The 27,943-nt window shown below is 47.9% G+C and overlaps 1 protein-coding gene across 1 annotated transcript; it reads left to right on the forward strand.

Annotated features, from left to right (window-relative positions):
* The first annotated feature begins 80 nt into the window (after positions 1-80).
* STAT2 (signal transducer and activator of transcription 2) lies at positions 81-27,943 on the forward strand. The gene is made up of 24 exons (XM_075551467.1): positions 81-238; positions 7,504-7,640; positions 7,799-7,952; positions 8,269-8,364; positions 9,960-10,049; positions 10,141-10,216; positions 10,622-10,707; positions 10,865-11,016; positions 19,870-20,028; positions 20,127-20,219; positions 20,431-20,490; positions 20,906-20,926; positions 21,106-21,199; positions 21,359-21,406; positions 21,486-21,569; positions 21,756-21,854; positions 21,970-22,105; positions 22,219-22,268; positions 22,386-22,480; positions 23,336-23,472; positions 23,667-23,861; positions 24,095-24,152; positions 25,945-26,237; positions 26,512-27,943. Exons 2-24 carry the CDS (start codon positions 7,510-7,512, stop codon positions 26,655-26,657), a joined length of 2,553 nt encoding a protein of 850 aa, XP_075407582.1. The 5' UTR covers positions 81-238; positions 7,504-7,509; the 3' UTR covers positions 26,658-27,943.

The raw sequence follows: 27,943 nt of genomic DNA on the forward strand, positions 1-27,943 counted from the left end.
ACCGTGGCTGCACCAATGAGCTCGCAGCTTCGCGGAGCGGAGCACCGGCTCGCGGGAGCGGCGTCCCGGGCGGGGCGCCTGCCGCGTCACTGGCTCTCGGAGGCCGGCTCGGGAGGGCAGGCCCGCGGGGCGGTCCGAGGCCTAGGGCGGGGCGCGGGGTGCGGGTGGCAAACTCGACTTGGGCACTGGAAGCCGCGTCCGTAAGCCGCCGGAGGGAGCGGGGCCTGCGACCCAACAGGTACTCGCTCTGAGAGGGCGCGCGGGCGTGGGGGCTCGGGTTCCTCCGGCGAAGGGAGACAGGTCGTGAGGGTAACCACCTGGAGGGGTCCCTTTCGCCCCCCGGTGTGGAGTCGGGGTGGTCTGCCCTGCCTTCGTCTGCCCCCCTCGGCCGGCCTAGTGCCTCCTTCCCCAAATTCCTCGGCAGCCTCGGAGCCCCAGAAGCCGGCCCTCGGGCAGAAGCTGCGTGTCGCAGCCAGCGCATACCAAACACATCCATGTACCGCCTCCGATGCGATTTCTCCCTGTTACATAAAAAGTGTAAAACACAGAAGGGCGAGCGCGAGCCGTGGTGGTATCGTGCTTACAAACTGGACTAGGAACCCCGAGGTCCGCAGTTCGAGAGCAGCAGCCGCACCTCTGGAGAAAGGCTTTCTCTTCCAGTGAAGATTTGCAGTCTGTGGAGACCCACGGGGACGGTGGGGGGGGGGCGGTCAGCTCTACCCTCCCCTGCAGGGTCACCACCCTGAGTCAGAATCGTTTTTTTTTTAGTGCAAGTGTGTGCCTGGGAGAAGAGACTGGAGGAAAATGAGGGGTGCAGCCCCTCACCTCACAATGTTTTTGGCCATTGGGGGAGACCAGGTCTTTCATATTTAAATCTTAAGCGTCTGCTGGCTGTTTTCCTCCTTGATTTTCAGCTGATCACTTCCTGGAGAACTGAAACCTCATGAGTTTTTTTTCTGAACAGCAGTGCAGGTACATTTGGTGTAAATTCTGCCATAAGAGTACCATTTACTAGCTCCAGCATGTGAGGCTTCTAGGTTTAATGATAATTGTCAAACACACCCCAAATTAGAGTAGGACAATGATCGCCTGTCTGCCAATCATTTCAACACATAATGGCAAACCCACCATTCTTATCGATGTCACCAAGCATGTGGCGAATGTGACACGTTATTGAATTGTACACTTGGAGGGAGTTAAAATAGCAATTTTTAATTATATGCTCATATTTCTTACCACAATCAACTTTGTTTTTTTAATCCAAGCACTACTAAGAACGTTCAAGTTAAAAATAGGAGTCTCTGGGCCGGGGGGTAGGGAGGGTGGTGAAAAAATGAGGAGCTAATACCATGGGCTCAAGTAGAAAGAAAATGTTTTGAAAATGATGATGGCAACGAGTGTACACATGTGTTTGACACAATGGATGGATGGATGGGTTGTGATAAGAGTTGTACAAGCCCCCAATAAAATGATTTTAAAAAGAAAAAAAATCAAAGAAAAAATAGGAGTCTCATAAATAAATTGCAAAAAGGAGGAGTCTCCCCCTGCCTGCCAGCGCCCCACCATCCCCAACCCCCAGCCCCAGCCCTGCCCTTCCTGGTTCGTACTTCCCAGTGGTAGAATGGAATCTTAACCATTGCAAACATTTTGCTTTGCTTTGTAATAAAAGCATGGGACTTTTTAGACCGCAGAGGTTCCTGATTTTGTGTTACTCTGTTGTGTTGAGGCTGCAACAAGAATACATGTTAACTCCCCAAACAGACATCAGATGTCAGTGGACTTGGAAGGGTGGGAAGGGAAGATGCTGGGCCCAAGGTGCTTGGTGATAGACAAAAACCAGTTTTGAGTGAAATATCAGGGTTCTTCACAAAATGAACAGAGGTGCGCAGAGGTCATAGTATTTTTAGATTGAAAGCATTACACTGAAATGAAGTAAGTCAGCTACAAAAGGACAAATATTGTATGAGCCTTGCTTATTTGAAATAGCGAATAGGTAAGTAGACAGACCAACCTTTGTTAATGGTTACCAGGGATGGGAGGGAGAAGGAAAAGGAGGAACCATTATTGATCAGGCAGTGGGTATCTGTTAAGGAGCCCTTTTGGCACTGTTGGACTGCTAACCTCAGGGTTGGTAGTTCAAATCTACCAACCATTCCTCGGGAGAAAGAAGAAGCTGTCCACTCCCATAAAGATTTACAGCCTCAGAAATAGGGTTGGAATCTACTTGATGGCAGTGGTTGAGTATCTGCTAGTGGAGATGGAAATTTTGGTAACAGATGTAGATAGTGCTCACTGAGTTGTACATGTGAACAATGTTGAGCTAGTGAATATTGTGGTATACAGATACAGATATTTATCACAGTATTTGTTTTTGTTTTAAATCATTTTATTGGGGCTTATACAACTCATCACAATCCATCCATCCATTGTGTCAAGCACATTTATACATTTATTGCCATCATCATTCTCAAAACATTTGCTTTCTACTTGAGTCCTTGGTATCAGTTCCTCATTTTTCCTCTCCCTCCCCACCCCCCGCAGTATTTGTTTTTTTGAGAACATTATTTTTCCTAATCATTTTATTGATATAAAATTAATCTATCATACATAATGATGGAAGTTAAATCACTTTTAAGAGAGTTGTGTGTACATCACAATCGCTTCTAGTGCTGCTTCCCCTCCTGCTTTCATTATCTGCACCCTAGTTCCCCACATTCTCACTCCCCACCCTAGATAGACCGTTGCATCAGTTATTATCTCTGCATTTGCTCCCTCTGTGTTTCTTAAACTGGAAAACATAACAGAAACTATGAAAAATCAAACCAAAACAAACAAGCAAAATAAATTTTTTAAAAATATAATAAAAATAAAGAGGAAGAAAGAAAAGACCACTAGCAATATTCAAATAATCCAGAGAGAAAATTTCTGTCATGGAACAAACGAGAGATCTTTAAACCCAGTGCAAATCAGGACGGGCCAAGGTCAACTGACCAGGTATAGTCCCATCCGCCATAATCAAGCTTACAATTTATCACAATTTTTAATAAAGTATTTCTAAAATTTCCACGTGATTTGATTGAGAATGATGTTCAGATCAAGACAGGGAGCAAGGGCCTGAAGGTGCATTAGAATAGAGCCAGTCACACTTTGCATAGTAGGTAGACATCTTCTAAAAGGAAACTCCTTCCTACATGGAGGGCTGTTTACAGGGTGGACTTGAACCTTATATCCAAGGAACCTATAGCCCCTAAAAAGCTATGCGTCAACCAAGATTATGCTATAATAAAAATTAAGACCAACACTTATCTTTAAGTCCTTCATCATTAAAACACGCACACACACAAGCATACACAAATGAAGGATTAACTGGATGCGGGAGGAGAGTGATAGGTGAAATTAGAATGATGGGCATGTCATTAATGGATGTGGAATTAGATCATGGATCTATAGGTGATCATGGTAGGATGAGCAGTTTGAAACTACCAGCCCTCCGGAGGGAGAAAAACTGGCCTTATATCTAGGAAAGAGTGAGTCTTTACTTCCCCTGGAAGCCCAGAGAAGTTCCAGCCATGTTGTGAGTACTCCATACTAGCATCTTTGGGCGACGGAAAATAGCCTTTTGCCATCACTGCCGCTACAGGTACGCGGTGAAGATAAGCGCATGTGGTGTGGAGGAGAGCAGACACTGACCTCCCCAGAGTCGAGGTTGAGTGGGTCATGACCATCATGCAGAATCCAGGGCAGCACAAGGTTCTTGCAGACTGGTTCTTGAAGAGACAGACAGATGTGAAGGGTGGCAAACAGCCAGCTCCTGGCCAACGGTCTGGATAGCAAGCTCCATGAAGGTCTGGAACGACAAGAAAGTTCTGGCCCCACAGAGAGGTGTGTCGCTTCTGGGGTCTTCAAGTTTGAGACCAGCAGCAAGGCCACTGGCTGCCATGGTGGAACCATTAGTGCTCCAAGAAGAAATAAGGACTGTCAAGCTTGTCTGTTAATAAATAATTCACACACATACACACATAAAGAGTTGTCTTAAAAAGTCACCAAGGAAGTCCCCCCTGATCTATAGCGTCTTATGCACTGGCATCGATTGGATGGCAGTGATTTTGAGCTTGTACTCACTCCCTCAAACGTGAAGCCATTGAATCGATTTCGACTCCTGACTAATTTGGTATGTGTTTGACAGTTACCATTCAACCAAATTAACATACACATTGGAGCGATTAAACTGGAAGAGTTTAATATAAACTCCAAAGTATAATAGTGGTTACTTCTGGAGAGGAGGGAGGGGCCAAAATTTGGGGTGGGGTCAATATGGACCTTCAAGTTTTCCTGGCTTTCTTTTTGGCAAGGAAAAGCATATTCATGTCTCCCAAAACCCAGCTCCCTGCAGTCAAGTCAATGCCAAGTAGGTAAAGTCAATTTGTAGTGAAATTTGCATAACAAAACATCACTATCTCAACAATACCCTTTTTAAAAAAATAGTTTTATTGGCATATACTTACATATAATACATTTTAGTCATTCAATCTTATTAAGAAGATTTGGACATTCTTCATCATAATTTCGTAATTCTTTTTTTGAATGTACAAAATTAATGTTTATTCCACTTTTGTTTTTATTTAATCATTATATTGGGGGCTCATACAGCTCTTATAATATATACATGCATCCTTGTGTTGAGCACATTTGTACATTTGTTACCATCATCATTTTCAAAACATTTTGTACTTGAGCCCTTGGTATTTTTTCCTCTCCCTCTCCCCCCCTCCCTCCCTCCCTCCTTCCCTCACCCTTGATAATTTATAAATTATTATTTTTTCATGTCTTACACTGACCAATGTCTCCCTTCACCCATGCTTCTGTTGTCCGTCCCCCACGTAGAGGGTTATATATAAATCACTGCAATCAGTTCCCTCAGAATATTTTCTTTTCGTGTTTGTTGTTGGCTCCCCATTTGTCTCCCAAACCCCTAGACAACTATCAATCCAGTTGCTTAATGTCTCTATAGATCTACCTATCCTGGACTTCATATACAGAAAGTCATACAAAACACCAACAAGAAGTAGACAAAAGCCAACAACAATGACTAGACAAAACCTAGAAAACCTCAATCAAAAATAAAGCAGAAAATGTTAAAAACTGAAACAACTTCAAAATGGATCAAAAGGGAGGGCAAATGATAGCCTAAATCCATCTGCCATCATCAACTTGACAGCGCTCTGGTTCTGAGAGCACGGTTACTCAGAACTGGACGCTGGTTGGAGGTGTGTTCACTGGAGACAACCCTGCCAATGGGTTTTGAACTTTCACCTTCACCTGTAACCTGTAAAAGCAATGTAAACTCTGGCAGCATTCCCTCCTTGGGATCTGGATTTGATTTCTATAAAATCCATGGCTGGTGTGCTTCTTCCATGTGGTCTCTGTTGATGCTTTACTTAAATGACTGCTTGTTTGAAGATTAGCCATTAAGACCTGCAATAGTTTATTGTGCCATCTGGCCGATAAACACAAGTAGGATTGACTGAAGGGCAGAGGGATAAGTGGCTCGGTGAGCCTCGCCTTGCTTGTTCTTTGCCTCGATTTAAAGGCTACACTACCTGTGGGATGCCTAGCCTGTGGACTGTGTTGCTGTAAGTCAAGGTCCCTTTAAGCCCACACGATTGAAATGTTCGTCTCTGGAGCTGGGGACTGACAGTTGATGACAGTTGGGGACCTACCTTGCTGTTTGCTGCCTGGATATATATAGCCCAGCTCTCTCTATAGAAAAGGGACTGGCAACTGGCAGCTCTCAAGCCTTAAAGGACTGCTAGTGTCTCACTGCTTTATAACTTAACTGTTAATTTCTTGTATCATCTATCTGTATATAATTTAACGGTTCATTTCTTGTATTATATATCTATCTTTATAAATATATTTATATATAATTACTAGCACTCTGGTTTGTCTCTCTAGAGAACCCTGTCCAACACAAGACCCCAGACACTTACTTTGTTATTATTATTTAATCATTTTATTGGGGGTTCGTACAACTCTTATCACAATCCATACATCCATCCATTGTATGCCAAGCACATTTTGTATATTTGTTGCCTTCATCATTGTCAAAACATTTGCTTTCTACTTGAGCCCTTGGTATCAGCTCCTCACTTTTCCCCTCCCTCCCTGCTTCCCCCTCCCTCATGAACCCTTGACAATTTATGAATTATTATTATTTTGTCATATCTTACACTCAGACACTTATCTTTTCTGACAGCCAGGCACCATCTGGTTTCTTCACCACACTTTGCTATGACCCCCATATCTTAGTGACGAGAGTGAGCTCTTCATGAGGTTGAGCAACGAGTAGAGGAGCCACTCATAGTACTTAGATTGGGGCTAGAATTAAGTGTGAGCCCCAAAGTCACGCATGTGTTTATGGCTTCTACGTGTCTCTACTTCACTTACAGGATATCATTATCATGTTATGTTAGAGAACTTTATCAAATATCCTCCTGGGATATAAGGTGATTCTACTGATTAACTTAGTAATTTAGCCAATGATACAGGATTTCAAACACTGTTGAGAAGACAAGACAAAATTGTACATATGTAGGCTGGCTTCAGACTGTAATACATGAATTATTGTACAGAGTAAACTCATCAGTGACTGGGCACTGTTTTCACAAATAATGGCTGCCGGGGCAGCAACAAGGGGCTCAAGCATAAGAACAGTTGTGAGGACGGTGCAGGACTGGGTGGTATTTCTGTGCCACTTAGGGTCACTTGCGTCAGAACCAACACAACAGCAGTGTGGCCTCAGTCAATATTTGCCCTTTTGTGATTGACTGACTTCAGTCAGCATCATGTTCTCCAGGTCTGTCCAGGTCACAAGAAACTTTATGGTTTCATCACTGTTTTTCCAAGATGGATAGTATGTTACTGTGTGTGTATGCACCAAAGTTTCTCTACCCAGTCCTCTGCTGATGAACATTTGGGCTGTTTCCAACATCTTGCTGTTGTGAACAGTGTGGCGATGGACATGGGAGTACATACGTCACTTGTGTTGGGCTCTTACATTTTTCCGTGTAGACCCAGTCGAGGCACTATTGCTGGATTAGTTAGGATTTCGAGTCCAGTGATTTTAGGTCGCACCATATTGATTTATGCAGTGGCTGTACATGTAATTAACACTTTTTACATTAGCAAAGAATCACAAGACGGATGATTTAATCCAATATTTCCCAAAGTGGATGATACCCAGCCCTCAGGAGTATCAGGGCTGGAACAATCCAGAGGTGGTGGTGGTGGTGGTGCATACTGCAAAAACAAATTCCTACCCTTTATCCAGGATTATGGGCTATCATACAAACGTGTTTATTTGTTTGTTTCATACAAACGTTTTTAATTGTCAGTGAGGTTCAGAGTGATTTTTTTTTTTCATGAAAAGGAGGCAGTAGGCCAAAGTTTAGGAACCTATGATTTAGTCCATCCAATTTCCCAATTGGGACTATGTATCCGCAGATCCAAATGGCCCAATGGGAGATGCTGCAGAATCTCAACAGCCCCTTTTTGGAGAAGCTTCACCAGCTGTACTCAGATAGCCTCCTGCCAATGGACATTCGACAGCACTTGGCCGCCTGGATTGAAGATCAGAACTGGTGAGGCCTTCAGGCAATTGGGAGTTGGGGGGGAAAGGTAGTTTCTTTCTTTGGAACCCCAGGACCCTGGAGACACCGAAGGCAGGAAGGGGTTGGGCGGCGTCAGGACAGCAGCACCCTTTGCTGGGACATTAACATTGACCCTTGCTGGTCCCCAGGCAGGAGGCTGTCCAGAGCAGTGATGACTCCAAGGCTAAGATGCTCTTCTTCCACTTCTTGGACCACCTCAGCTGTGAATATAGCCCCTACAGACACGACCCCGAGCTCCTGCTGCTGCAGCACAACCTGCGGAAACTTGCCCGGGACATTCAGGTGTTTTAAAAGCTCAGGCGGGAGTGGGATCTCAGGATAGTGGTATAAGGGCTGAAATATGGAACAGAAACTGGAGGGCCAAAGGGAGGGGGGTTGATCTGAGAGGAGGGGGCAGAGTTTGGATTGCAGCCAGTGGCAGAAAGAAAGGTGACCCTATGGGAGTGGGGCGGGGAACCAGGGTCCAGGGGCCCACTGGTGAAAGAGGAAAGGTCTAGATACTCTGAAGGAGGGAGAAATATGTAGGGGACGCTGGTGGGAGACTCCGAGGTGGTGGGTCATTGGGAGTCATTGGATCCTGTTCCTTTCCCTCCTTCAGGCATATTCCAATGGCCCTGCCCAATTGGCTGAACTGATCTTTAATCTCCTTCTGGAAGAAAAAAGAATTCTGACCTGGGCTCAGAAGGCTCAGTCGGTGAGGAAAATTTGGTGGTCACCTAGGGCGTTCCTGGGCAGAAAGAGACATGGGAAGTCTGAGGGGAATGTGTCTCTGAAGAGGGTTCACCGCATCCCATCATGGAATTTTAGGCCCGTGGAGGAAAGGCCAGCCCCCCACAACTAATCGGGGTTTGATAGGCGCAGTTGTACGGTTGAGATATGTACAGATTATAATAAAGTCATAGAGAGCATGAGAGATAGAAGAGATTGAAAAATGGAGTCAGACACATTTCATGGTAGTATGCTCACCTCAGCCCCACTTGGTGATCCACATGAAGAAGGGAAACTGGAGGGCAGGAGAGATTGGGAGGGAAAGGACAAGGGAAAGGGAATAGGGGAGAGAGGATAGGAAGAGGGGAGAGAGGCCAAGGGGAATCTTTATTGCTAACCAAGGTGTAAAGGGGAAACTGAGGTACAGGGAGGAAGACAGACATAACTGACAGGACAAGGGAGAGCAGAAACAGATAGCTTTATTAGGGGGTGGGGGAGCTCCCAGACAAGGTTCCCTGACCTAGGCCAACAGGTCAGGGAAGTCTGCTCAGCAGCTGGGGGCTCAGGTTTTTAAAGGGGTGGTGAGGAATGTATGGCATTATGTATGGCATTATGGCAATTAGCACATGGGGCCTGGACACTCCGAGAATTGCTTGTTGACTCCGAGCACCATCTGGTTTCATTGGTTATCTTATCTGGCGCCCTCTGCTGCTGACCTTCGGGATGTACAGGGAAGGATGTGCAAGGCCTGGACCTGCTTCAGCTTAGTCCAGACAGGGCTGCCTAGTTCGGACCTGGCCCAAACACAAGATTTATATATCTTTGTGGAGCATGCAAGCCCACTAATTACAGGTAAAGACATTTGTCACAGAAAGGGGTCGTACTATAGGTAATAGAGCACGAGAGGGGGCCAATCTAGGGACATACACGCAATAGGAAGAGGAGGGATTGGGGTACACATGTGACAAGAAGGGCGGATCCTAGATTCATGATGGCCTAACTTTGGATGTCATTGAGCAGGTTTGACCTGTTCTCTGGCTCTCCATGGAAACCATTATCAGTAGGGTATAAACCCTACCTACAGGGACCTGACTAATGGTCCCAAGCCTTTAGGGAGAAATACCCCATTGTCAGCAGGGAGTGGGCTCCACCTGTGGTGGGCCCAGAAAGTAGTCTGGCAACTGACTGCCTTCAGGGAGGTAACTTGACAATCATTTACCATTAACTGCAAGCCGTGTCCTAAGTCTAACATATATTTGGGGGAGGCGACTTGGGAGAAATCATTCTGTTTCCCACATAGGCCTTGATCTCAGGGATGAAAAGTCAGAGCTAGAATGTACTAAACCACACAAACGGCAGCGACATAAGCCCAGCTGTGGAGGAGTCAGTTCTGACTTGCTCTGACTCGCAGTGGCACACATGCACAGAGTAGAACCGTACTCCATAGAGCCTTTTGGAAACAGAATGCCAGGTCTCCAAGGCATCTTTGGGTGGGTTTGCAAGCTTTTGGTTCGTAATAGAGTACTAAGCCTTTTGTGCCAACCCGTGGCTCCAAAATGTACTCAGAGCCCCTTATTTCAGGACCAAAGAGAGCCAGTCCTCAGCCCACCTGTGGAGAGTCAGCAGCATGAGATTGGATCCCGGATCCTGGAGTTAAGGACTATGATGGAGGTTGGTAGAGAGGAAAGAGATGGGGTGAGGAGGGCTCGACCCCATTCCCTCCCACAGAAACAGCCTCACCTGGGTCCCTTCCCTTTTGCAGAAGCTGGTGAAGTCCATCAACCAACTTAAAGACCAGCAGGACGTCTTCTGCTTCCGGTACAACATCCAGAGCTTGGGTAGGCAGCACATGGAGGAGTGGGGATAAAAGATAGGTACCTGCTGGGAGGCCAAGGGTGGAAGAGAAGAGAAGGGAAGGGAAGAGGTCCTGGAAATTTGCTGGCGACAGTCGAGAGCTGCCATGCAAATAATAAAAGTGCCAGGGTATGTGAGGGTACCAGTAGTGACGACTGGAGGAGAGGCATAGAAACCACCTTAGTGGATTTAGTGGGCATCTGCTCCAACCCTAGAAGTGCCTGTGCTTTGCTTGGTTTCTCCTCCTTCTCCCTCCAAATCCCCCCCCATCCCCCACTCCCCGCGCCCCTGGCCTGACTGACTGAGTTGGACAAGGGCCCAGTCAGGAAGGGGAGGGACCCCAGGCCTGGGTCCAAGCACTGGTTTGACTCCTGCTTTCTCCCATCCAGTGAAGACATCCTCTTCGAACCCCCATCACAACAAACAGAAGCAGATTCTACAGGAAACGATCAATGAAGTGGACAAGAGGAGGAAGGTAGGAGGCCAGGGACAGGGCATGGGGAGTGGGGCACGGGAGGAAATGAGGGTCCCGGAGCCCTGGCCTTTTCGCCTTGGTTCCTCTGTCTGCTCACCCTAGTGGGTAGGCAAGGAAGAGGGTGAGAAGTGCTCAGCGCTCACGTCTCTCTCCCCAGGAGGTGCTGGATGACTCCAAAACCCTGCTGGGCCGGCTCACCACGCTGGTGGATCTGCTGCTGCCCAAGTTGAAGGAATGGAAGGACCAGCAGCGACAAGCTTGCATTGGCGGCCCACGCCCGAAACACACGTTAGAGGAGCTGGAGAAATGGTAAGAGGTCCCTCCTACCCCAGGCTCGCTCCAGGGCGGCCACTGCCCTAGGCTTTGTAAATTGTCATGTTCTGTATCCATCAAGGAGCCCTGGCACATAGTGGTTATGAGTTGGGCTGCGGTTTGTAAGGTCAGCAGTTTGAAACCACCAGCCTCTCTGAGGGAGAAAGACAGTCTTTCTACTCCCATAAACGGTCACAGGATCGAAACCGACAGCAACAGTTCTACCCTGTCTGAGCTTAGGGTGTGAATTGGCCTGCACTCAGTGACAGTCAGGATCCGCTCAGAGAGCGTTGCTCTCATCAGTCTCTGCTTCTCAGAACGACAGCCCCACGGCCCTGACTGCTGCTGGACTCTGCAGCTTCTTCCTCGCCCCCCAGGAGCCCAGAGCCCACTTTGTGAAAGAGAAGTTAACTCACAGTTTGGTTTCTCTTTCCTTTTTTAACCATCTGGGAGTTTCTGCTTGTTTTTGTTTTGTACTACAGTGAATATATATTTCTAAAAAACCCTATTATCTTATTTCTCAAGATATAGTTACTGTAATATTACCAAAAATTATATTTTACTTTTATACCACTTGGAAATCTATGTTTTGTTTTTCACTTAAAGCATTTCATAACGTTCCCCATGTTCTTTTTAGCAGCTATATAAAACTAAGAACTCCTGTGTTTGGACATTTAGGTTTTCTTCAATTTCTTGCCATTTCCCCCAATAAACTATCTTATGTTAGTTTTATTGTGACTTGGGGAAACTGTCTTTGAGCAACTGAAAAAAAAAAGTATTCTTCTAAATATTTTCCTATGAGAAAATTCATCATAATTTAAGCAAAAAAAACCATTACAATTGTGAATTTAAAAGCACATGTGAGTAAATAAGTGGCCATCTAACTGAGAAGTAACAAAGCCCACATGGAAGAAGCACGCCAGCCTGTGTGATCATAAGGTGTTGATGGGATCAGGTATCCAGCAACAAAGACCTAGAATAAATGTGAATGAGGGGAAGTGTGGAATGGAGACTCAAAGCGCATCTCTAGACAGTTGAACATTCCCTTACAAAAGGGTCACAAGGAAGAGATGAGACAAGCCCGTCAGGGTGCAGTATAGCATCGATGAAACATACAACTTTCCTCTAGTTCTTTAATGCTTCCGCCTACCCCACCCCATTATCATGACCCCAGTTCTACCTTACAAATCTGGCTAGACCAGAGGATGTACACGGGTACAGATAAGAGCTGGAAACACAGGGAATGCAGGACAGATAAACCCCTCAGAACTGATATTGAGAGTAGTGATACCGGAAGGGTAAGGGGCAGGTGTGGGGAGACAGCGGGAACTGATCACAGTGATCTATATAAAACCCCTTGCCAGGGGATGGACAACAGGAAAAGTGGGTGAAGGGAGACCTCAGTCAATGTATACTAGTTTATCAATTATCAAGGGTTTGGGGGAGTCAATTATCAGTGACCGCTTCATGAAGGTGAGTATCATATAGGGCCATGTCATAAGAAATAATTAATTGTTCTTAGATCAGGGCTAGAATCAAGTGTGAGCCCAAATCCTTACATTTATCTATGCTTTATATATGTTTTTGGTTCACTTTTTTAAAAACTATTTTCTGTTTTAGAAATATTTTGTGATAGAGAACATTGAACATCACCCCCTGAGGCATAAAATGATTCTATTGATAGCATCATTAATTTAGGCATTGCTATAGAATTTAAAACTTCTGAGAAAAAGCAATTACACCTATATATAGGCCGACTTTTCAGACCACAGTACATGAATACTTGAGTTATATAAATCAAACTCAAAACAAAACAAAACAAAACAAAAATCAAACTCTAAGTGACTGGACACTGTTTACACAAACAGTGAGGTTAGCGATAGGGCTAAACTTGCAGCAGTGTCCTTCACAGAGACAGAACCTTGCCTCCCAGACTCATATATGTGCTAAGAAAGCAAGGAGGGCATTAAAATAGTAAGTAGATGATAGTCCTGAGCTGCCATTCATTGGACGCCCATAAATCAAGAGATCTGAACTGAAGTCTAGCAACTACAAATTCCAAGACTGCTACACTTTGGGGTAGCAGTCACCTGCTTCTTCTCACACTTGGACATTTCAGCCTCAAGTCCAAGGAACTGTGTCATTTCCTTAAATCTGCCACAGGTGAGTTTCAGGTAAAGCCCAGTTTTTTCAGTGGGGTATCCATATTGAGTTCTGTATGGCCTATGAAGGATGCTGTGCATCTCAGAAGGACAGTCTAAAACCCCAGTATCCTATAGCACAAGGCCTGGCTTACAAAAGGCTAGATAGAAACTAGGTCAGAAGTCTCCACTTAGGAACATAATACTGGGCATATATTTCCCTTGGGTCCATATAAGTATTGTTACTGTTTTTTTCCTGATGGTAAGTTGTGTCACCTGATTCACCCACCAACAGAAAGAAGTGTAATCTCCTTCTCTGAGACACACGTAGCTCCCACCCCTCATCTTGACTTGAATTTCCAGTAAGGTTCGCTGACCTTGTAGGACTGTCTGTTAATTTGGAGTAACCTTATCACACTGTTGTCTGTCACCAACTCAATGCACTTCTCCCTCTCCCCGGCTTGGAAAACTGCCCCCGTCTGAGGTGGGGTCTCCTCCGTCAAAGTTGTTCTTAAGGTGTACATATACGAGGGTGGGGTGGGGAGTGCTATATGGTGCATATGCACGAGGCAGGCTCTCTACCTCATTGCTTGGGAGACTGGATTGGGAGGTGGAAGATTATGTGCCCTGGGAGCAGATGCACTGACTTGCCTTACTGTTGGGGTCTGTCCTTACAGGAGTGCACTCATACACCATTTGCCCTGTCGTGATTGACTAACTTCACTCAGCACAATGGTTCCAGGTCCATCCATGCCATGCGGTGTTTCATGCTTTCATCGCTGTCTTTCAGGGATGCATACTACTCCCCTGTGTGTATGTAGCATCATTTCTTTAAGCATTCTTCACTGGTGGGCATTTGGGCTGTCCTTCACGAAAATCTAGCAAGATTACACCGTTGGGATCCCCAAAAACAACCACCATAACCTTTTGAGCTGATTTCTTCACCTTGAATTGAACGGGTCCAGCCAATCCCCTCCGAAGGCACTGTTTCCCATGGGCCTTTTTGAAAGCATCCCCGCTGAGGTGAAGACAAGTAGATTCCCACGAGAGTTGGCCTGCTGCCAGCTCCTGGCTGCAGAAACGCGTTTAAACATGTTTTGTTTGGAATACACTCATGCATGTGTGAACTGGGACTCTAGTAGCAACACTGTTTGACTTATCCTCACTTCTTAGAAACAGAATGCAGCAAAATATAAGCACTTTTTGATATGGACATCTTTTTGAAGCTTTGGAAAAATGGTTTCAAGCCATCTCTTAGAAAAGTTGTTTTCAGTGTGTCTCCTTACACGTAGTGTTTGAGTCCTCCCTACCCCCACAGTGCCTATTATAATGTTGCATTATACAGACAGAAAGATGCCATGGTTGGACGCAGGGACTCTGCAACCAGGCTATCTGGGTTCAGAATGTGGGCTTTGTCTCTTAGTAGTTAAGTGACTCTTAGCAAGTCAGTTGGTGATACCTCTCTTGTCATCTGTCACATAAGGATAAAAAAGTAGCTATTTCATAGGATTAGGAATCCCTGGAGACATAGTGGGTTACATGTCAGCAGCCCCTCTGCTGTAGGAGGAGGTAAAGATTTGTATCTTGGAAACCCATAAAGGCAGTTGTAGGCTGTCCTGTGGGGTCGCCGTGAGTCCGAATGGACTGGCTGGCAGGGAGTGTGGTTTTTTGTCTACCTCATAGGATTGCCTCCCCAGTCATCGCTCACGGAAGTAGCAGTCAAGAAATCAAACTGGGAATTGCATTGGGCAAGTCTGCTGCAAGTAAGTTCCTTAAAGTGTGAAAGTGGAAAGCTGTCACTTTGAGGGCCCGCTGTCACTTTGAGGGCCCAGGTACGCCCGACGCAAGCTGTAGTATTTCCAGTCGTCTCCTGTGGCTGTGAAAGCTGATCAGAGACGAAGGAAGATCACAGAGGATTGGTGCGTCGGACTGTGGTGCTGGCGAGAGGCAAGGAAAGTACGATGGTGGCCAGTCTGGAAAGGAGTGCAGCAGCATGCCCCTCAGAAGTGAGGAAGTGACTTTGTGTCAAAGTGTACTTTGACCTTGTAGCAGGAGAGACTAGGCCCTGGAAAATATCACTACACTGACAAAATAGAGAGTCAATGAAAAAGAGGAAGATCGTCAAGGAGATGCATAAACACAGTGGCTGCAACAATGGGCTCAAGCATAACAATTGGGAGGACTGGGTGGTATGTCGCGTCATTGGTTCTGTTGTACATGGGAGAGCTAGGAACTGCCCAACAATAACCTCCAAGAATTGTCGTGAGAATGAGATGCAGTAATACGGGTGGAGCACATGGATTCACTAGTACATTCCCTACTGCCATCAAGTGGATTCTCACTCATAGTAAACCTGTGTAGGGATTGTGAGACTTTTTTTTAAAAAGATAAATGAATTTTTTATTGTGAATCAGGTAGGGGGGTTTACCTTTCACACCATAAACTCTAGATTCAACTGTTGAAATCACTCATCGACAACCCCCTATTCTATCTGTTCTCACTCCCCGAATTCATCTTCTCCTCCTTGTTGATCTTATCTGTCAACCCTCTAGTCCGTTGCTTCCTCTGCCCATCCACTCTCCCTCCCTTGGGAACCTCCTCAGTCTGCTCCCGTTGGTATGCAAGTCTGCCGTGTGTTTTGTACGTACAGTAGCGATCTCATCCACTGTTGGTTCTACTGTGATTGACTGGCTTCACGCAGCATGATGGTCTTCAGGTCCATCCATGTTGTGAGGGGCGTGGTGGTTTCATCCTTGTTCTTTCATGACGCATAGTATCCTGTTGTGGACACATACCAAAGTTCCTTTTTCTAAATCATCTCATTGGGGGCTCTTACAGCTCTTATAACAATCCATACATCAATTGTATCAAGCAGAGCATGTACACATGTTGCCATTATAATTTCCAAAACATTTTCTTTCTACTCGAGCCCTTGGTATCAGTTCCTAGTTTTTCCCCTCCCTCCCCACCCTTCCCACCTTCGTGAACCCTTGATAATTTATAAATTATTTTTGTGTTCATATTTTACACCATCTGCTGTCTCCCTTCACCCACGTTTCTGTTGTCCGTCCCTTTGGGGGGCGGGAGGGGGTGTTAAACATCGATCATTGTGATCCGTTCTCCCACACCAAGGTTTGTTTACCCATTCTTCCACCTGTGGGCATTTGGGCTGGCTCCCGCTCCTTGCGATTGTGACCAAGCTGCAGTGAACGTGGGGAGCGCATGTGTTTACAGTGTGGTGGCGCTTGCTTCTCTTGAGGGCAATGGTTCTCAACCTGTGGGTCACGCGGCTCCGCTCACATGCAGATACACCACATACGAGTACCTGATGTGATAACATCATCGTGTCAATCCCATCACATACACCCCTTACATTACAAATACAGGTGTATGTGACAGAGTTGTGCCATAATGTACTTATGTGAACCAGTCACACGTGTGTAGAGAGCAGCAACTGTGTAGGAAGCAACTGCTGTATTGAAAGCAGCTACTCTGTTAAAAGCAGCTACTGTGTTGAAAGCAGCAGTATTGGGGGGGTAAAACGACACTTGAATTATAATTACTGGGTAAATGTAAAATCATGTACTGTAAAATCATCAACTACTGCAAAAAATATATCTATATCTCTGTACCATGGGAACTTAATCTGGATGCTGATCGGTCTTTTTATATTTAGCTGACCCCTTGTGATAGTAACAGGTATGTGTAAAAAAAAAAAACCAACCCAGAATGGTAAATCATAGGAAACTCTAATGAACTGTATTGACTGAACTATGCTATGTATCATCTTTTGTATTATTAAAGCTATTGTTATATATTATTTTAATTAGCAAACCATCCCTTGACAGTGGATTGTTAGAGAACATTAAAAAAGAAAATATAGTGAGGATTTTTTTTAACATTTTATTGGGGGCTCGTACAACTCATCATAATCCATACATCTATCCACTGTGTCAAGCACATTTGTACATTTGTTGCCATCATCCTCAAAACATTTGCCTTCCACTCGAGCCCCTGGTATCAGCTCATTTTTCCCCTCCTTCCCCATTCCCCACTCCCTCAGGAATCCCTGAAAATTTATAAATTATTATTTGTCATATCTTACAGTAAGGATTTTTAAAAAATCATTTTATTGGGGGCTCATACAACTTTTATCACAATCCATACATCCATCCATTGTGTCAAGCACATTTGTACATTTGTTGCCCTCATCATTCTCAAAACATTTGCTCCCCAGACTGAGGATTTTTTTTACAGTATGGTTTTACCTCAATAATTACAGCAGAAATTGAGAAAACGCAATGTGTTATTTGTTGTGAAGTTCTATCAGCCAAATCTATAATGCAAGCATCTGAGCTTTGCCAGCAAGGTTACCAACTATTTTAGAAGCAGCGCTGATGGACTCAAAAAAGCCAGGCTTGACACTGGTGACAAGTACCACAAGCAAAACGTAGCAGCCATTGAAGCTTCATATTTGGTGGCACTCAGAGTCGCCAGAGCTAAGAAACCTCACACCATCCCTGAGGATTTACTGTTGCCAGCAGCCAAAGACATTGCTCCAGTTGTGATCGAAGATGAATTTGTTACGAAATTGAGTGTAATTTCCTTATCTAACGGCACTGTCCATAGAATAGATGACATGTCTGCTGATATCCTTGAAATTAAATCTGCTCCACTTCCAATAGTTAGCATCCAGCTTGATGAATCTACAGATGTTACAAACTGTTCCCAGTTACTGGTTTACGTGAGGTACATTAATGGCGACTTTAAAGGTGAGTTTCTTTTTTGCAAACCTCTTGAAACAACAACTACTGCATGTGATGTGTTTGACACAGTTGGTTCATTTCTGAAAGAGCATAAGATCTCTTGGGAAAAGATTTGTGGTGTTTGCACAGATGGTGCTCCAGCTATGCTAGGATGTCAGTCTTAATTTCAACTTTTGGTACTGAACGAGTCACCAAAAGTCATTGGAACTCACTGTATGATTCATGGGTAAATATTAGCAATGAAGACACTGCCACAAGAGTTACCAGAAATAATTAAAAACGTCCTACGTTCTGTCAAATTTGTAAAGGTGAGCACTTTAAACAATCAACTGTTTACGCAACTGTGCAATGAGTTGGATGCACTGAATGATGCGCTGCTATTTCACACTGAAGTGAGATGGTTGTCAAGAGGAAAAGTATAAAATGTGTTTTTGAGCTTCGGGATGAACTCAAAAAATGTTTTTTAATCAGAAAGCAAGCTGCAGTTCAAAGCACTTTTCAGCGATACAAGTGAAGTGCAGAAAATAGCTTACTTGGTTGCCATCTTTGCCATCTTGAATGAGTTAAATGTATCACTGCAAGGACCAAATGCAACATGCCCCCATTTGTCTGAAAAAAATCCGACCATTCCAAATGAAACTTCAGCTTTGGCAAAAAAAAATTTTTTGATAAAAATAAAATGTATTTGTTGCCTACTTTATCTGCTTTCTTTGAGGAATATGAGATTGAACCGGAAAAAAGGATTACAATGATAATTTATGTGAAAGAGCACTTGCACGTGCTTGTAGATGATATTTCACCATACTGCCCAAATCTCCCTGACACCCCATTTGCACTTTCCAGAAGCCCATTCACAGTCAGAGTGGAAGATGTTCCTGAGACAGCACAAGAGGAGTTCATTGAACTTGTTAGCAGCAATGCAGAACTGATTTCTTGACAATGCCAGTTACAAAATTCTGGATCAAGTGTTTGCAGTCATATCCTGATCTGTCGGAGACCTCCTTCTTCCATTGCCAACAACATATCTTTGTGAAACAGGTTTTCCAGCGTGTTGGTTATCAAGTCTAAATACAGAAGTAGACTTGTGGAAGATATTTGTTGTGCTCTTGCAAAGACCGCCCTGAGAATTTCTGGTCTGGTGAGAAAGAAGCTCTCTCAACCTTCCCACTGACGTTGGCTTTTTACGCATACTGCTGCAAAATGTCGCAATGTGCTTTAATGTTGCTATATTAAGACTCTTCTCCATGCTATACCATGCTTCAAGACAAAATTTCATTTGTCATTAGCAATATATATTTCACAATATAGAATTACATACTGTTTTTGTGATTCATCACTATGCTTTAATTATGTTCAATTTGTAACAAGGAAAATACATCCTGCCTATCAGATATTTACATGATAGTTCAAAATGACAGTTATGAAGTAGCAACGAAATATATTTTATGGTTGGGATCACCACCACACGAGGAACTGTATGACAGGGTCGCAGCAGGAGGAAGGTTGAGGACCACTGCTGTAGGGTATGTACATATATTATTGTTGGATGGTACGGCATTTCTATCCAGTTGTTTGAGGTAGCGCTGTCTTTCTTTCCATAGTGGTTGTGCAGAGACTGAATCTATGGGAGCAGATAGTCTATTCTTTCTGCTAGTGGGCAGCTGATGGGCCCCCAGTGAGCGGCCCCCACATCTCACCCCCAGTGTGACCAGGCTCCTAAAGAGTACAGAGCAATCAATCATACAAAATTGGCTAGGATTTTAATCCTGTACCTGTTATCCATTTTAAAAACGGCTTGACTTGTTGGCTGTTGAATCATGCTGCGTCATCGTTCATCTGCCCCTCCGTTCCTGGCTCTCCACTGGGCTGAAGGAGAGCCCTTGGCACCTGGATCAGGCCCAGGAAGCCCATTAAGCCCCTCTTGTTTGGCCTCTCTCCCCCAGGTTCACCGACGGAGCAAAGCTGTTGTTCCACTTGTGGCAGCAATTGAAGGGGCTGAAAGGGATGAGCCTGGAGGTTAACTACCCCAAGGACCTTCTGGCCAAAGGGGTGTGCTTGCGGGAAGCTCAGGTCACTGAGCTGCTACAGCGCCTGCTCCAAAGGTCTGCAGTCAGGGAGGCCTAGGGCGGGACAGCGGGGAGGGCCGCGCAGGGCCATTGGTGAGATGATGAGCTGTGCGTCCTCACACCTCTCGCCCCAGTGCCTTCGTGGTAGAGATCCAGCCGTGCATGCCCCAAACGCCCCATCGACCCCTTATCCTCAAGACTGGGAACAAGTTCAGCGTCCAAACAAGGTCAGCATTCCCAAACCCAGTCCTGCTTTTCTCCACCCCACCCCCGCCCCACCCCAGGGCACTGTGCGTTTTCTGCCTTCACAGGGTTTTCTACTCTAGACCATTTCTCCAGCCTTTGCTCCTCTGTCCCCTACCTCCTCGAATCTCCTTCTCTCTTTCAAACACCTGACTCTAGAAGATTGAGCCGCCCCCCTCGCCCCTCTCTGTGCAGGCTGCTGGTGAGGCTGCAGGAAGGCACCGAGTTGCTGACTGTGGAAGTCTGCATCGACAGGTAGCTCAGGGCCGGGGGAGAGTGGGACCAAGTGATGGTCCGCCTGTGGGCGGTGGGGCTGGGGAAGTCCCCACTATGCAGAGTGGGGCCCCTTTCATTCCTACCCCGGGGCCCCTCTTGTGAGACACTTAACTTGGTGGCATGCAGCGTGTCCAGTCCTAATTTCCCTGTCACAACAAACCTGTGCATTCAGGCACTCTCAGAGCACCAGGCAAACAGAGGACCCACGCAGAGAGGCGACATCTCCTGCACAAGGCCACAGCGCTAGGCCTGCACCCACATCTGTTACTCCCAAAGACCCAACTCCTGACATGGACACTATTGTTTCTCAATTATTAATATCATTAATCTGTTATTCTTAATGCATTGTTTTTCAATTACAGTATTTTTCCTGTGTTTTCTTTTTTCCCCCCAGGAATCCTCCTCAAATACCAGGGTAGGTACCTGGCCAGGATGCGGTTAGCCACGGGGTACCACACGAGCTGCCCCAGCTGTGGTGGATCGGGGTTCGCGTGGGGAGTGGAGGTCTGAAAGGTAGCGAGACTCGGGCTTCGCCTGCTGGGTCTGTCATTTAACTCTGCTCTTGCCCTCCACATCTCTTCTTCCTTTTGGCAGCTTCCGGAAGTTCAACATTCTGACTTCAAACCAGAAAACTTTGACCCCCGAGAAGGGGCAGAGGCAGGGCTTAATTTGGGAATTCAGGTTCTTGGTAAGAAGCTTCGGAAGCTTAGACTGAGCTTCATCTCCAGTGGGACAGAGGTGCCTGTGAAAAGTGTCTAGGCCTTGGGTGGTTCTGGGGGCAAAACAGGGCTTCCAGGGCACCTGGAGGCCCTCTTGGGCATTGGCTCTCCTCCCTCTCCACGCACAGACCCTGGCAGAGCAGCGTTCCACCGGTTCAGGAAAAGGCAGCAACAAGGTGAGTTCTGGATGGACAGAAGCTTGCAGGGGAGCCTTGCTAAAGGGCCCTGGGCTCACTGTCTTCTTGGCTGCCCCAGGGCCCGCTTAGTGTGACGGAGGAACTGCATATCATCAGTTTCACGGTCAAGTACACCTACCAGGGTCTGAAGCAGGAGCTGAAAGTGAGTGGAACTGGAGGCAAAGAGAGACGATGCCGATGTGGGAAAAGGCACAAGATAGGAATAAGCAGAAGCCTCGCTCGGGGTGGGGCGTCATCACTCCTCCCTCCCATCCTCCCCCACACACAATGTCTGCAGCTAGAAACACCAGCTTCCCTGCCCTCCCAGTGACTTCCATCCTCTCCCCAGACGGACACCCTCCCTGTGGTGGTGATTTCTAACATGAACCAACTCTCCATTGCCTGGGCCTCCGTTCTCTGGTTCAACCTGCTGAGCATAAACCCCCAGGTAGGAGATGGGGAAGAGACCACCCCCCAAGGGAAGGGAGGGAGAAAGAGGGTGAAGGTTGGTGGGGGCAGTGGGGGCTGCATCTGAGCCATCCTGTTCTTGCTCTACCCTGCAGGACCAGCAGTTCTTCTCCAACCCCCCGAAGGCCCACTGGGCCTTGCTGGGCCCTGCTCTCAGCTGGCAGTTTGCCTCCTACATCGGCCGCGCGCTCAACAAAGAACAGCTGAAAATGCTGAAGGACAAGCTGTTTGGTACGGACTTCGTTTGTGCTCAGCCTTTCCCCAGCCCGTCTGCCCAGCCCTTCAGGCCGCCTAGCCTGGCCTCTGCCTGTGACCAGAACCCTCTGTGGCTACTTGTTCCACAGGGCAGACGTCTGACTCGAAGAGTGAGCTGTCTTGGGCTAACTTCATTAAGGTAACTCCCTGCAGGTGGATTCATCCTTCAGCTCCAATTCTGAACCCCCCACCAATTCCTTCTCCTTACCCCAAGGGCAATTCCATCTCTCTTCCTGTCTTGCTCTTCCACCTTTAGAGAGAAAGCCCCCCTGGAAAGCTGCCCTTTTGGACTTGGCTGGACAAAATTCTGGACCTGGTACATGACCACTTGAAGGATCTCTGGAACGAAGGGTGAGGCCATGGTCAACCCTCCCTGGTTCTCCTAGCACCCTTTCTGGCCCAGGGAAGACTCCCATGTGGCAAACCAGAGAGAGGAACCTGGGACAAAGTCACACCCCCTCATATGTAATCATCCAGGGCAGGAAGCGGAGCCAGTTTTTGTCCACCCCTACTTGGGGGAAGGGGTGGTTTCTCATTTAATCTCTATAGGCTCCTCGCCCTCACATTCAAGTGAAGAAATCAAGAATTTACCCAAGGAGCACAGTTGGCTTCAAACTCAGACTCAGCAACACTGCCTGCAGATCTGGGTAGAATTAGCCCATAGATAGACATGCACAGGGTGGTGCTCTTAACCACACGGAATCCTCCCTCTTCATTGAAAAGTGACATGGTCGATACCAGGGGGGTGGAGGGAGGGAGGGTGGGTGGAAAGAGGGAACCAATTATAAGGATCTATGTATAACCTCCTCCCTGGGGGATGGGCAACAGAAAAAGTGGGTGCAGAGAAATGTTGGACAGTGTAAGATATGACAAAATAATAATAATTTATAAATTACCAAGGGTTCATGAGGGAGGGGGGAGTGTGGAGGGAGAGGAAAAACTGAGGAGCTGATGCCAAGGGCTCAAGTAGAAAGCACATGTTTTGAGAATGATGATGGCAACAGATATGATGACCCAATGGATGGATTGATGGATTGTGATAAGAGTTGTAAGAGCCTCCAATAAAATGATTTAAAAAAAAGAAAAGTTACATGGCTTGGCCAAGGTGGGACAATGCATAAGTGGCAGAACCAGCCACAGCCTGGCATGTTCCCCCCTTGCAGGGGGGAGGGAGGGGCAGGCCTCACACATGTTCTCTGTGCTCAGCTTCATCATGGGTTTTGTGAGCCGGAGCCAGGAGCGCAAGCTGCTGAAGAAGATGCTCTCTGGTACCTTCCTGCTACGCTTCAGTGAAACCACGGAAGGGGGCATTACCTGCTCCTGGGTGGAGCACCAGGAAGACGGTCAGCCCTGCCCTCGGTTCCCCCAGCCTCTGCCTTCTTCCTGGCTCACCTCTGGTCCTTCTGCCTGCCCTGGGCTTCGCTGACCCTGTCTTGAACCCCTCCCTCGGCAGGTTTTTGGTTGGGAACCAGGGAGGGGAGCTGCCAGTCCCGGCCGGCCGGCCTCGTCATCTCGCTGCCCCTGTGCCCTTTTCCAGAGAAGGCAGTGATCTACTCCGTGCAGCCCTACACCAAAGAGATGCTGCAGTCCCTCCCGCTCACAGAGATCATCCGCCACTACCAGCTGCTCGTGGAGGAGAACGTGCCCGAGAACCCGCTGCGCTTCCTCTACCCCACCAGCCTCCCCACCATCCCCCGGGACGTGGCTTTTGGGCGCTACTACCGGGAGAAAGGTGGGAATCCTGGAATGAGGCACTGCTTCCTTGCGTGAATCCTGGGGCGTCCACAAACCCACTCCTTTTGCAAAGATGGAGAACCAGCACACAGAAAAGTTGAGGGTTTGTTTTCCCAGCAGCCCTCCTAGTTACAGAGGCGTGATTTCCAGGACTGTCTATACTCATTTCTTGGGCCTGGGACTATGCTCAGCCTGCTGACTCCCTCTGCCTTCCGTATTTGCCCTCCACAGTTAATCTCCAGGAGCAGAGGAGATACTTGAGACACAAGCTCATCGTGGTCTCCAGCAGGTGAGATGTGACCTCCTCACCCGTCGTTCCTCATCCTTTTTGACTCCGTTCCACTCCCCCGGCCCTCTCTCCACACCCCCCACGTCCCGGCCCTCTCCTCTTCCCTCCAGTCGCTCTCCTTCCTCGTGTTTCCCTGCTTCCCTCCTGACCTTGGCTCCACTGATGAAAATGAGCACCTGCCGGATGCTGCCCACAGTCGTGGTTGTTTTTAAAACATTTGTTTTCATTTGTTTTGTTTTATGACAGCCTCTCGGAAGAGGCAGTGATGCTCAGTAGAACAACTACCACATCTACTGAAAGTTTACTAGGTGCCAGACACGCTCAGACCAAAAGTCGTTTCCCAGGAAGCAGATCAGCACAGCCATCCTGGACCATTGACATGGTTCTTTCTGCTTTCGGCTGAGGACCCTGAGGTGTAGAGGGCAGTGGTGGTTGTTAGGCACCATCAAGGCAGTTCCGACCCACAGCGACTCTGTGCACAACGGAACGAAACACTGCCCGGCCCTGCCCCGTCCTCGTGATGGTTCCTCTGAACCCAGGACGGCAGCCACAGTGTCCATCCTCCTCCTGGAGGACCTGCCTCCCCTTCACCGCCCATCCACGTGACCAAACATGATGTCCTCCAGGGACTGCTCTCTCCACACAAAGTCTCGCCATCCTTTCCACGAAGGAGCCTGGTCGTACTTCTTCCAACACACACTTGCTTGTCCTTTGAGCAGTGCCCTGGTCTTCTCCAGCACTGGAATTCTAACACAGCGATTCCCCCAGCTTTCCCATGCACACGAGGCCATCGAAAGTACCACTTCTAGGGTCAGGCGACCTTCATCCTCAGAGTAACGTCCTTGCTCTTCAGGGCTCGAACGAGGTCCTGCGCCCCAGATTTCCCTCCTGCAGCACTACTCGGGATCTCTTGACTGCTGTGTCCATGAGTAGTTTGTGGGCCCAAGCAAAAGAACATCTTGGACAGGCCCTAGCGTTTCTCCGTCTCTTACGACGCTCCCGGTGGGTCCGCCCAGTGGTGAGCAGGTGGGTCTTTACACTGAGTTGTCATCCATCCTGAAGGCTGCAGCCCTTAATCTGCATGCACAGGTGCTTCTCATGCTCCATTTCAGCCAGCACAGTGGGTCATCTGCACACTGCAGGTTGTTAACAAGCCTCCCTCCAGGTCTGAGGTCACAGTCTTCGTATCATGCAGCTTCCTGATGGTTTGTCCAACATGGAGATTGAACAAGTGTGGTGAGAGGGTACAACCCTGACTCCACCTTTCCTGACTTTCCTGATTTCAACCCTGCAGCATTCCCTTGTTCTGTTTGCCCAGCTGCCTCACGAGCACAATGAAGTGTTCTCGAATGCCCATGCTCTTCAAGGTTATCCATAATTTACTATGGTCCACACACTCAGATGTCTTTTGCAGTCTCTGCTTTGAGCCAAGAACCATATGACATCAGCAAGGCTATGCCTTGTTCCACATCCTTCTGAATCTGGCCTGAGCATCTGGTTAGATGGTCAATACATGACCCTGGTCTGTCAGACTCCAAAGCCCAGCTTTTCACAACCCTGCTCTGCCTCTCAAGTATTATTAAGTAGCATTGTTTCCGTCTGAGCCTCAATGAAATTTGGTAACTTGCTTGAGGTCACCCAGCTAGTAGTTGATAGGATTCTAACAGCAAACCTCACGCCTAAGCTCTCACGCTGCCTGCTCCACGGACTCCGAACTCTTCCTCCTGCTCTCCTATTCCTTGCCACACCTCGCCTTCTGAGCCCTGCCCTTTCCCCGTCTTTGCCTATCCAGACAGATGGACGAGCTGCAGCCAGCCCTGGAGCTCGTACAGGAACCCTTAGACCCAGGCCTGCCACCAGGGCCAGACCCCGAGGTCAGCGTGGAGTTGGGGTCAATGCTGGATGCAGGACTGCATCTGGGGCCGGCGATAGAGCCCGCGCTGCTGGAGCCTCTCCTGGAGCCCACACTGCCACCACTCATGGTACCACAAAGAGCGCCCGCGGCACCCACACTGGGGCTAGAGCAAATGGCAGAGCCAGAGTTGCCGCCCGATCTGATACACCTGGACACGGAGAGAATGAAAAGTAAGTGAGGAGATGGACCTAGGGCAGAGGGGACCCATCCCTTTTCAGCCCCTCCGCACGCACATCCAGAAAGGACTGTGCTCAGGCTCTTCATTGGAGGGAGGCTCGCTCGCTGGTGAACCCTTTGAAAAGGAAATGCACAATCCTCTGCTCCCCTACCCCCTGGAAGCTTCTGTGGGCCCCATCCAGGGACACCGCCATCCTCCTTCACTTCCCCTGCGGGGTTGCTGACTCCTTGCTGGAGAGTCAGCAAGGTTTCCCCTGGTTCCCCCAGTTTTCAGAAACGATGCTATCAAGATTGAAGAAATCTTGATGGGCGAGGACCCTCTGTTGCCTGCCCCGAACACCGTGGATGACGCGTACAGCTCCTGTGCCAGCCACTTCCAGTTGGATGGATGCTGGAATCCCACCGACTTCTAGGAACTGCATACCGCCTCGGTCCTTCTCCCTATGTCTTGACCCTCAAGCCCCCTCCCACACGCACGCCCATGTCATGGTGTTCCTCCCCAGTGTTGGGAAAGCAGGCATGTCTAAACTCCGCCTAAACCGGGGAAACCCCGGGCGTTTGGGGTGAGGTGAAAGCATTGCACGGCTACGTACAGGCGGGTAAGAAGCTGCCAGACCGCTGGCCGTTGTTCTAGCCACTGTGCCTGGTGTGCCCATGAGGTTCAGGGGTGCCAAGGATGAGCCCAAATAGTTGGAAGTGTACTTGAGGAGCCTAGGGAAGTGTCGGATTTCCAGTATGGAAGCCTCTCATGAGCTTAATAACTGGTAAAGTGCCCGACCCTGCAGCCAGGCCAGGTGCCATGGGGAAGCAGTTAGCAGCTAACCAGACGGCCAGTAGTTCCCACCCAGCAGCCCCTCCAAAGGAGAGGGCCGAGGCAGCCTGCTCCCTTAGAGACGGAGGCCCTCTGGGCAGCTCTCATCTGCCCGGTGATGTTGCGATGAGTTGGAATCAGCTCAACCAGCAGTGGGTTTAAGTTTGGTGTAAAGGAAAATTGGCGCACCCTGACACTGCAACCTCTCAGTGGGGAAACACAGACACAGGAAAGGACTCCTCTTCAGTCCGGGGCCTCCCTGGTGTCTCGGGTCACTGTTCCTGTAGTTTCCTCCTGACTCAGGCCCATACTGGCTTCTTCTCCCTCGGGGGCAGAGGGCTCTCTGCCTCACCCCACCATGCGCAGCTCTGTCCTGAAGAAGGCCATCAGGAGGCAGGCCTCCTGCCCTTGGCAGCCTCCCAGCTGCCCCTAAGTAAGCTGCATCCTGCCCCCCCCTGCAGACGGGTGCCGCCAACCCACCAGGCTCCTGGAGCTGGGCACCCCGTCTCCTCTTGCCCATGGCTGAGGGCACAGAGCACTCCTGGCGAGCATCTTCAGAGGAAAACAAGTGTCCTGGGCCTCAGCTCTTTCTCTAGTAAGGTAGCACCCCTTTTTGTCCAGTAACAACGCTTACCTGAAGGAAGGGCATCTCTTCCTCGGGTCTGCGCCCAGGTGTCTGGCGCCTAAAACCTTCAAGGTTCTTCATGGCATGGTGGCCCGCCTCACACTCTCGCCAGCCCGGGAGCCCCAGGGTTGGCTGCTGGTGTCCCGGGAGGGGGACCTGAAAGTGAGACCCAGAGCTTGTAGCTCTTTCCTGCCTGGTGCGTCTGGAGTGGCCCTGTTTGGAAGGGGCCTTCTGAGCAGGTGTGACCAATAAACCCTGTACTG

This window comes from Tenrec ecaudatus, chromosome 6 (assembly GCF_050624435.1).
Source record: "Tenrec ecaudatus isolate mTenEca1 chromosome 6, mTenEca1.hap1, whole genome shotgun sequence".
NCBI lineage: Eukaryota > Metazoa > Chordata > Mammalia > Afrosoricida > Tenrecidae > Tenrec > Tenrec ecaudatus.

Excerpts from the sequence above, each read along its gene's own strand:
- STAT2 (XM_075551467.1), top strand. The coding sequence starts at position 7,510 with ATGGCCCAATGGGAGATGCTGCAGAATCTCAACAGCCCCTTTTTGGAG. Across the intron at positions 7,953-8,268 it reads AACTTGCCCGGGACATTCAG|GCATATTCCAATGGCCCTGC; the intron begins GTGTTTTAAAAG and ends TCCCTCCTTCAG. Across the intron at positions 22,481-23,335 it reads AAGGATCTCTGGAACGAAGG|CTTCATCATGGGTTTTGTGA; the intron begins GTGAGGCCATGG and ends CTCTGTGCTCAG.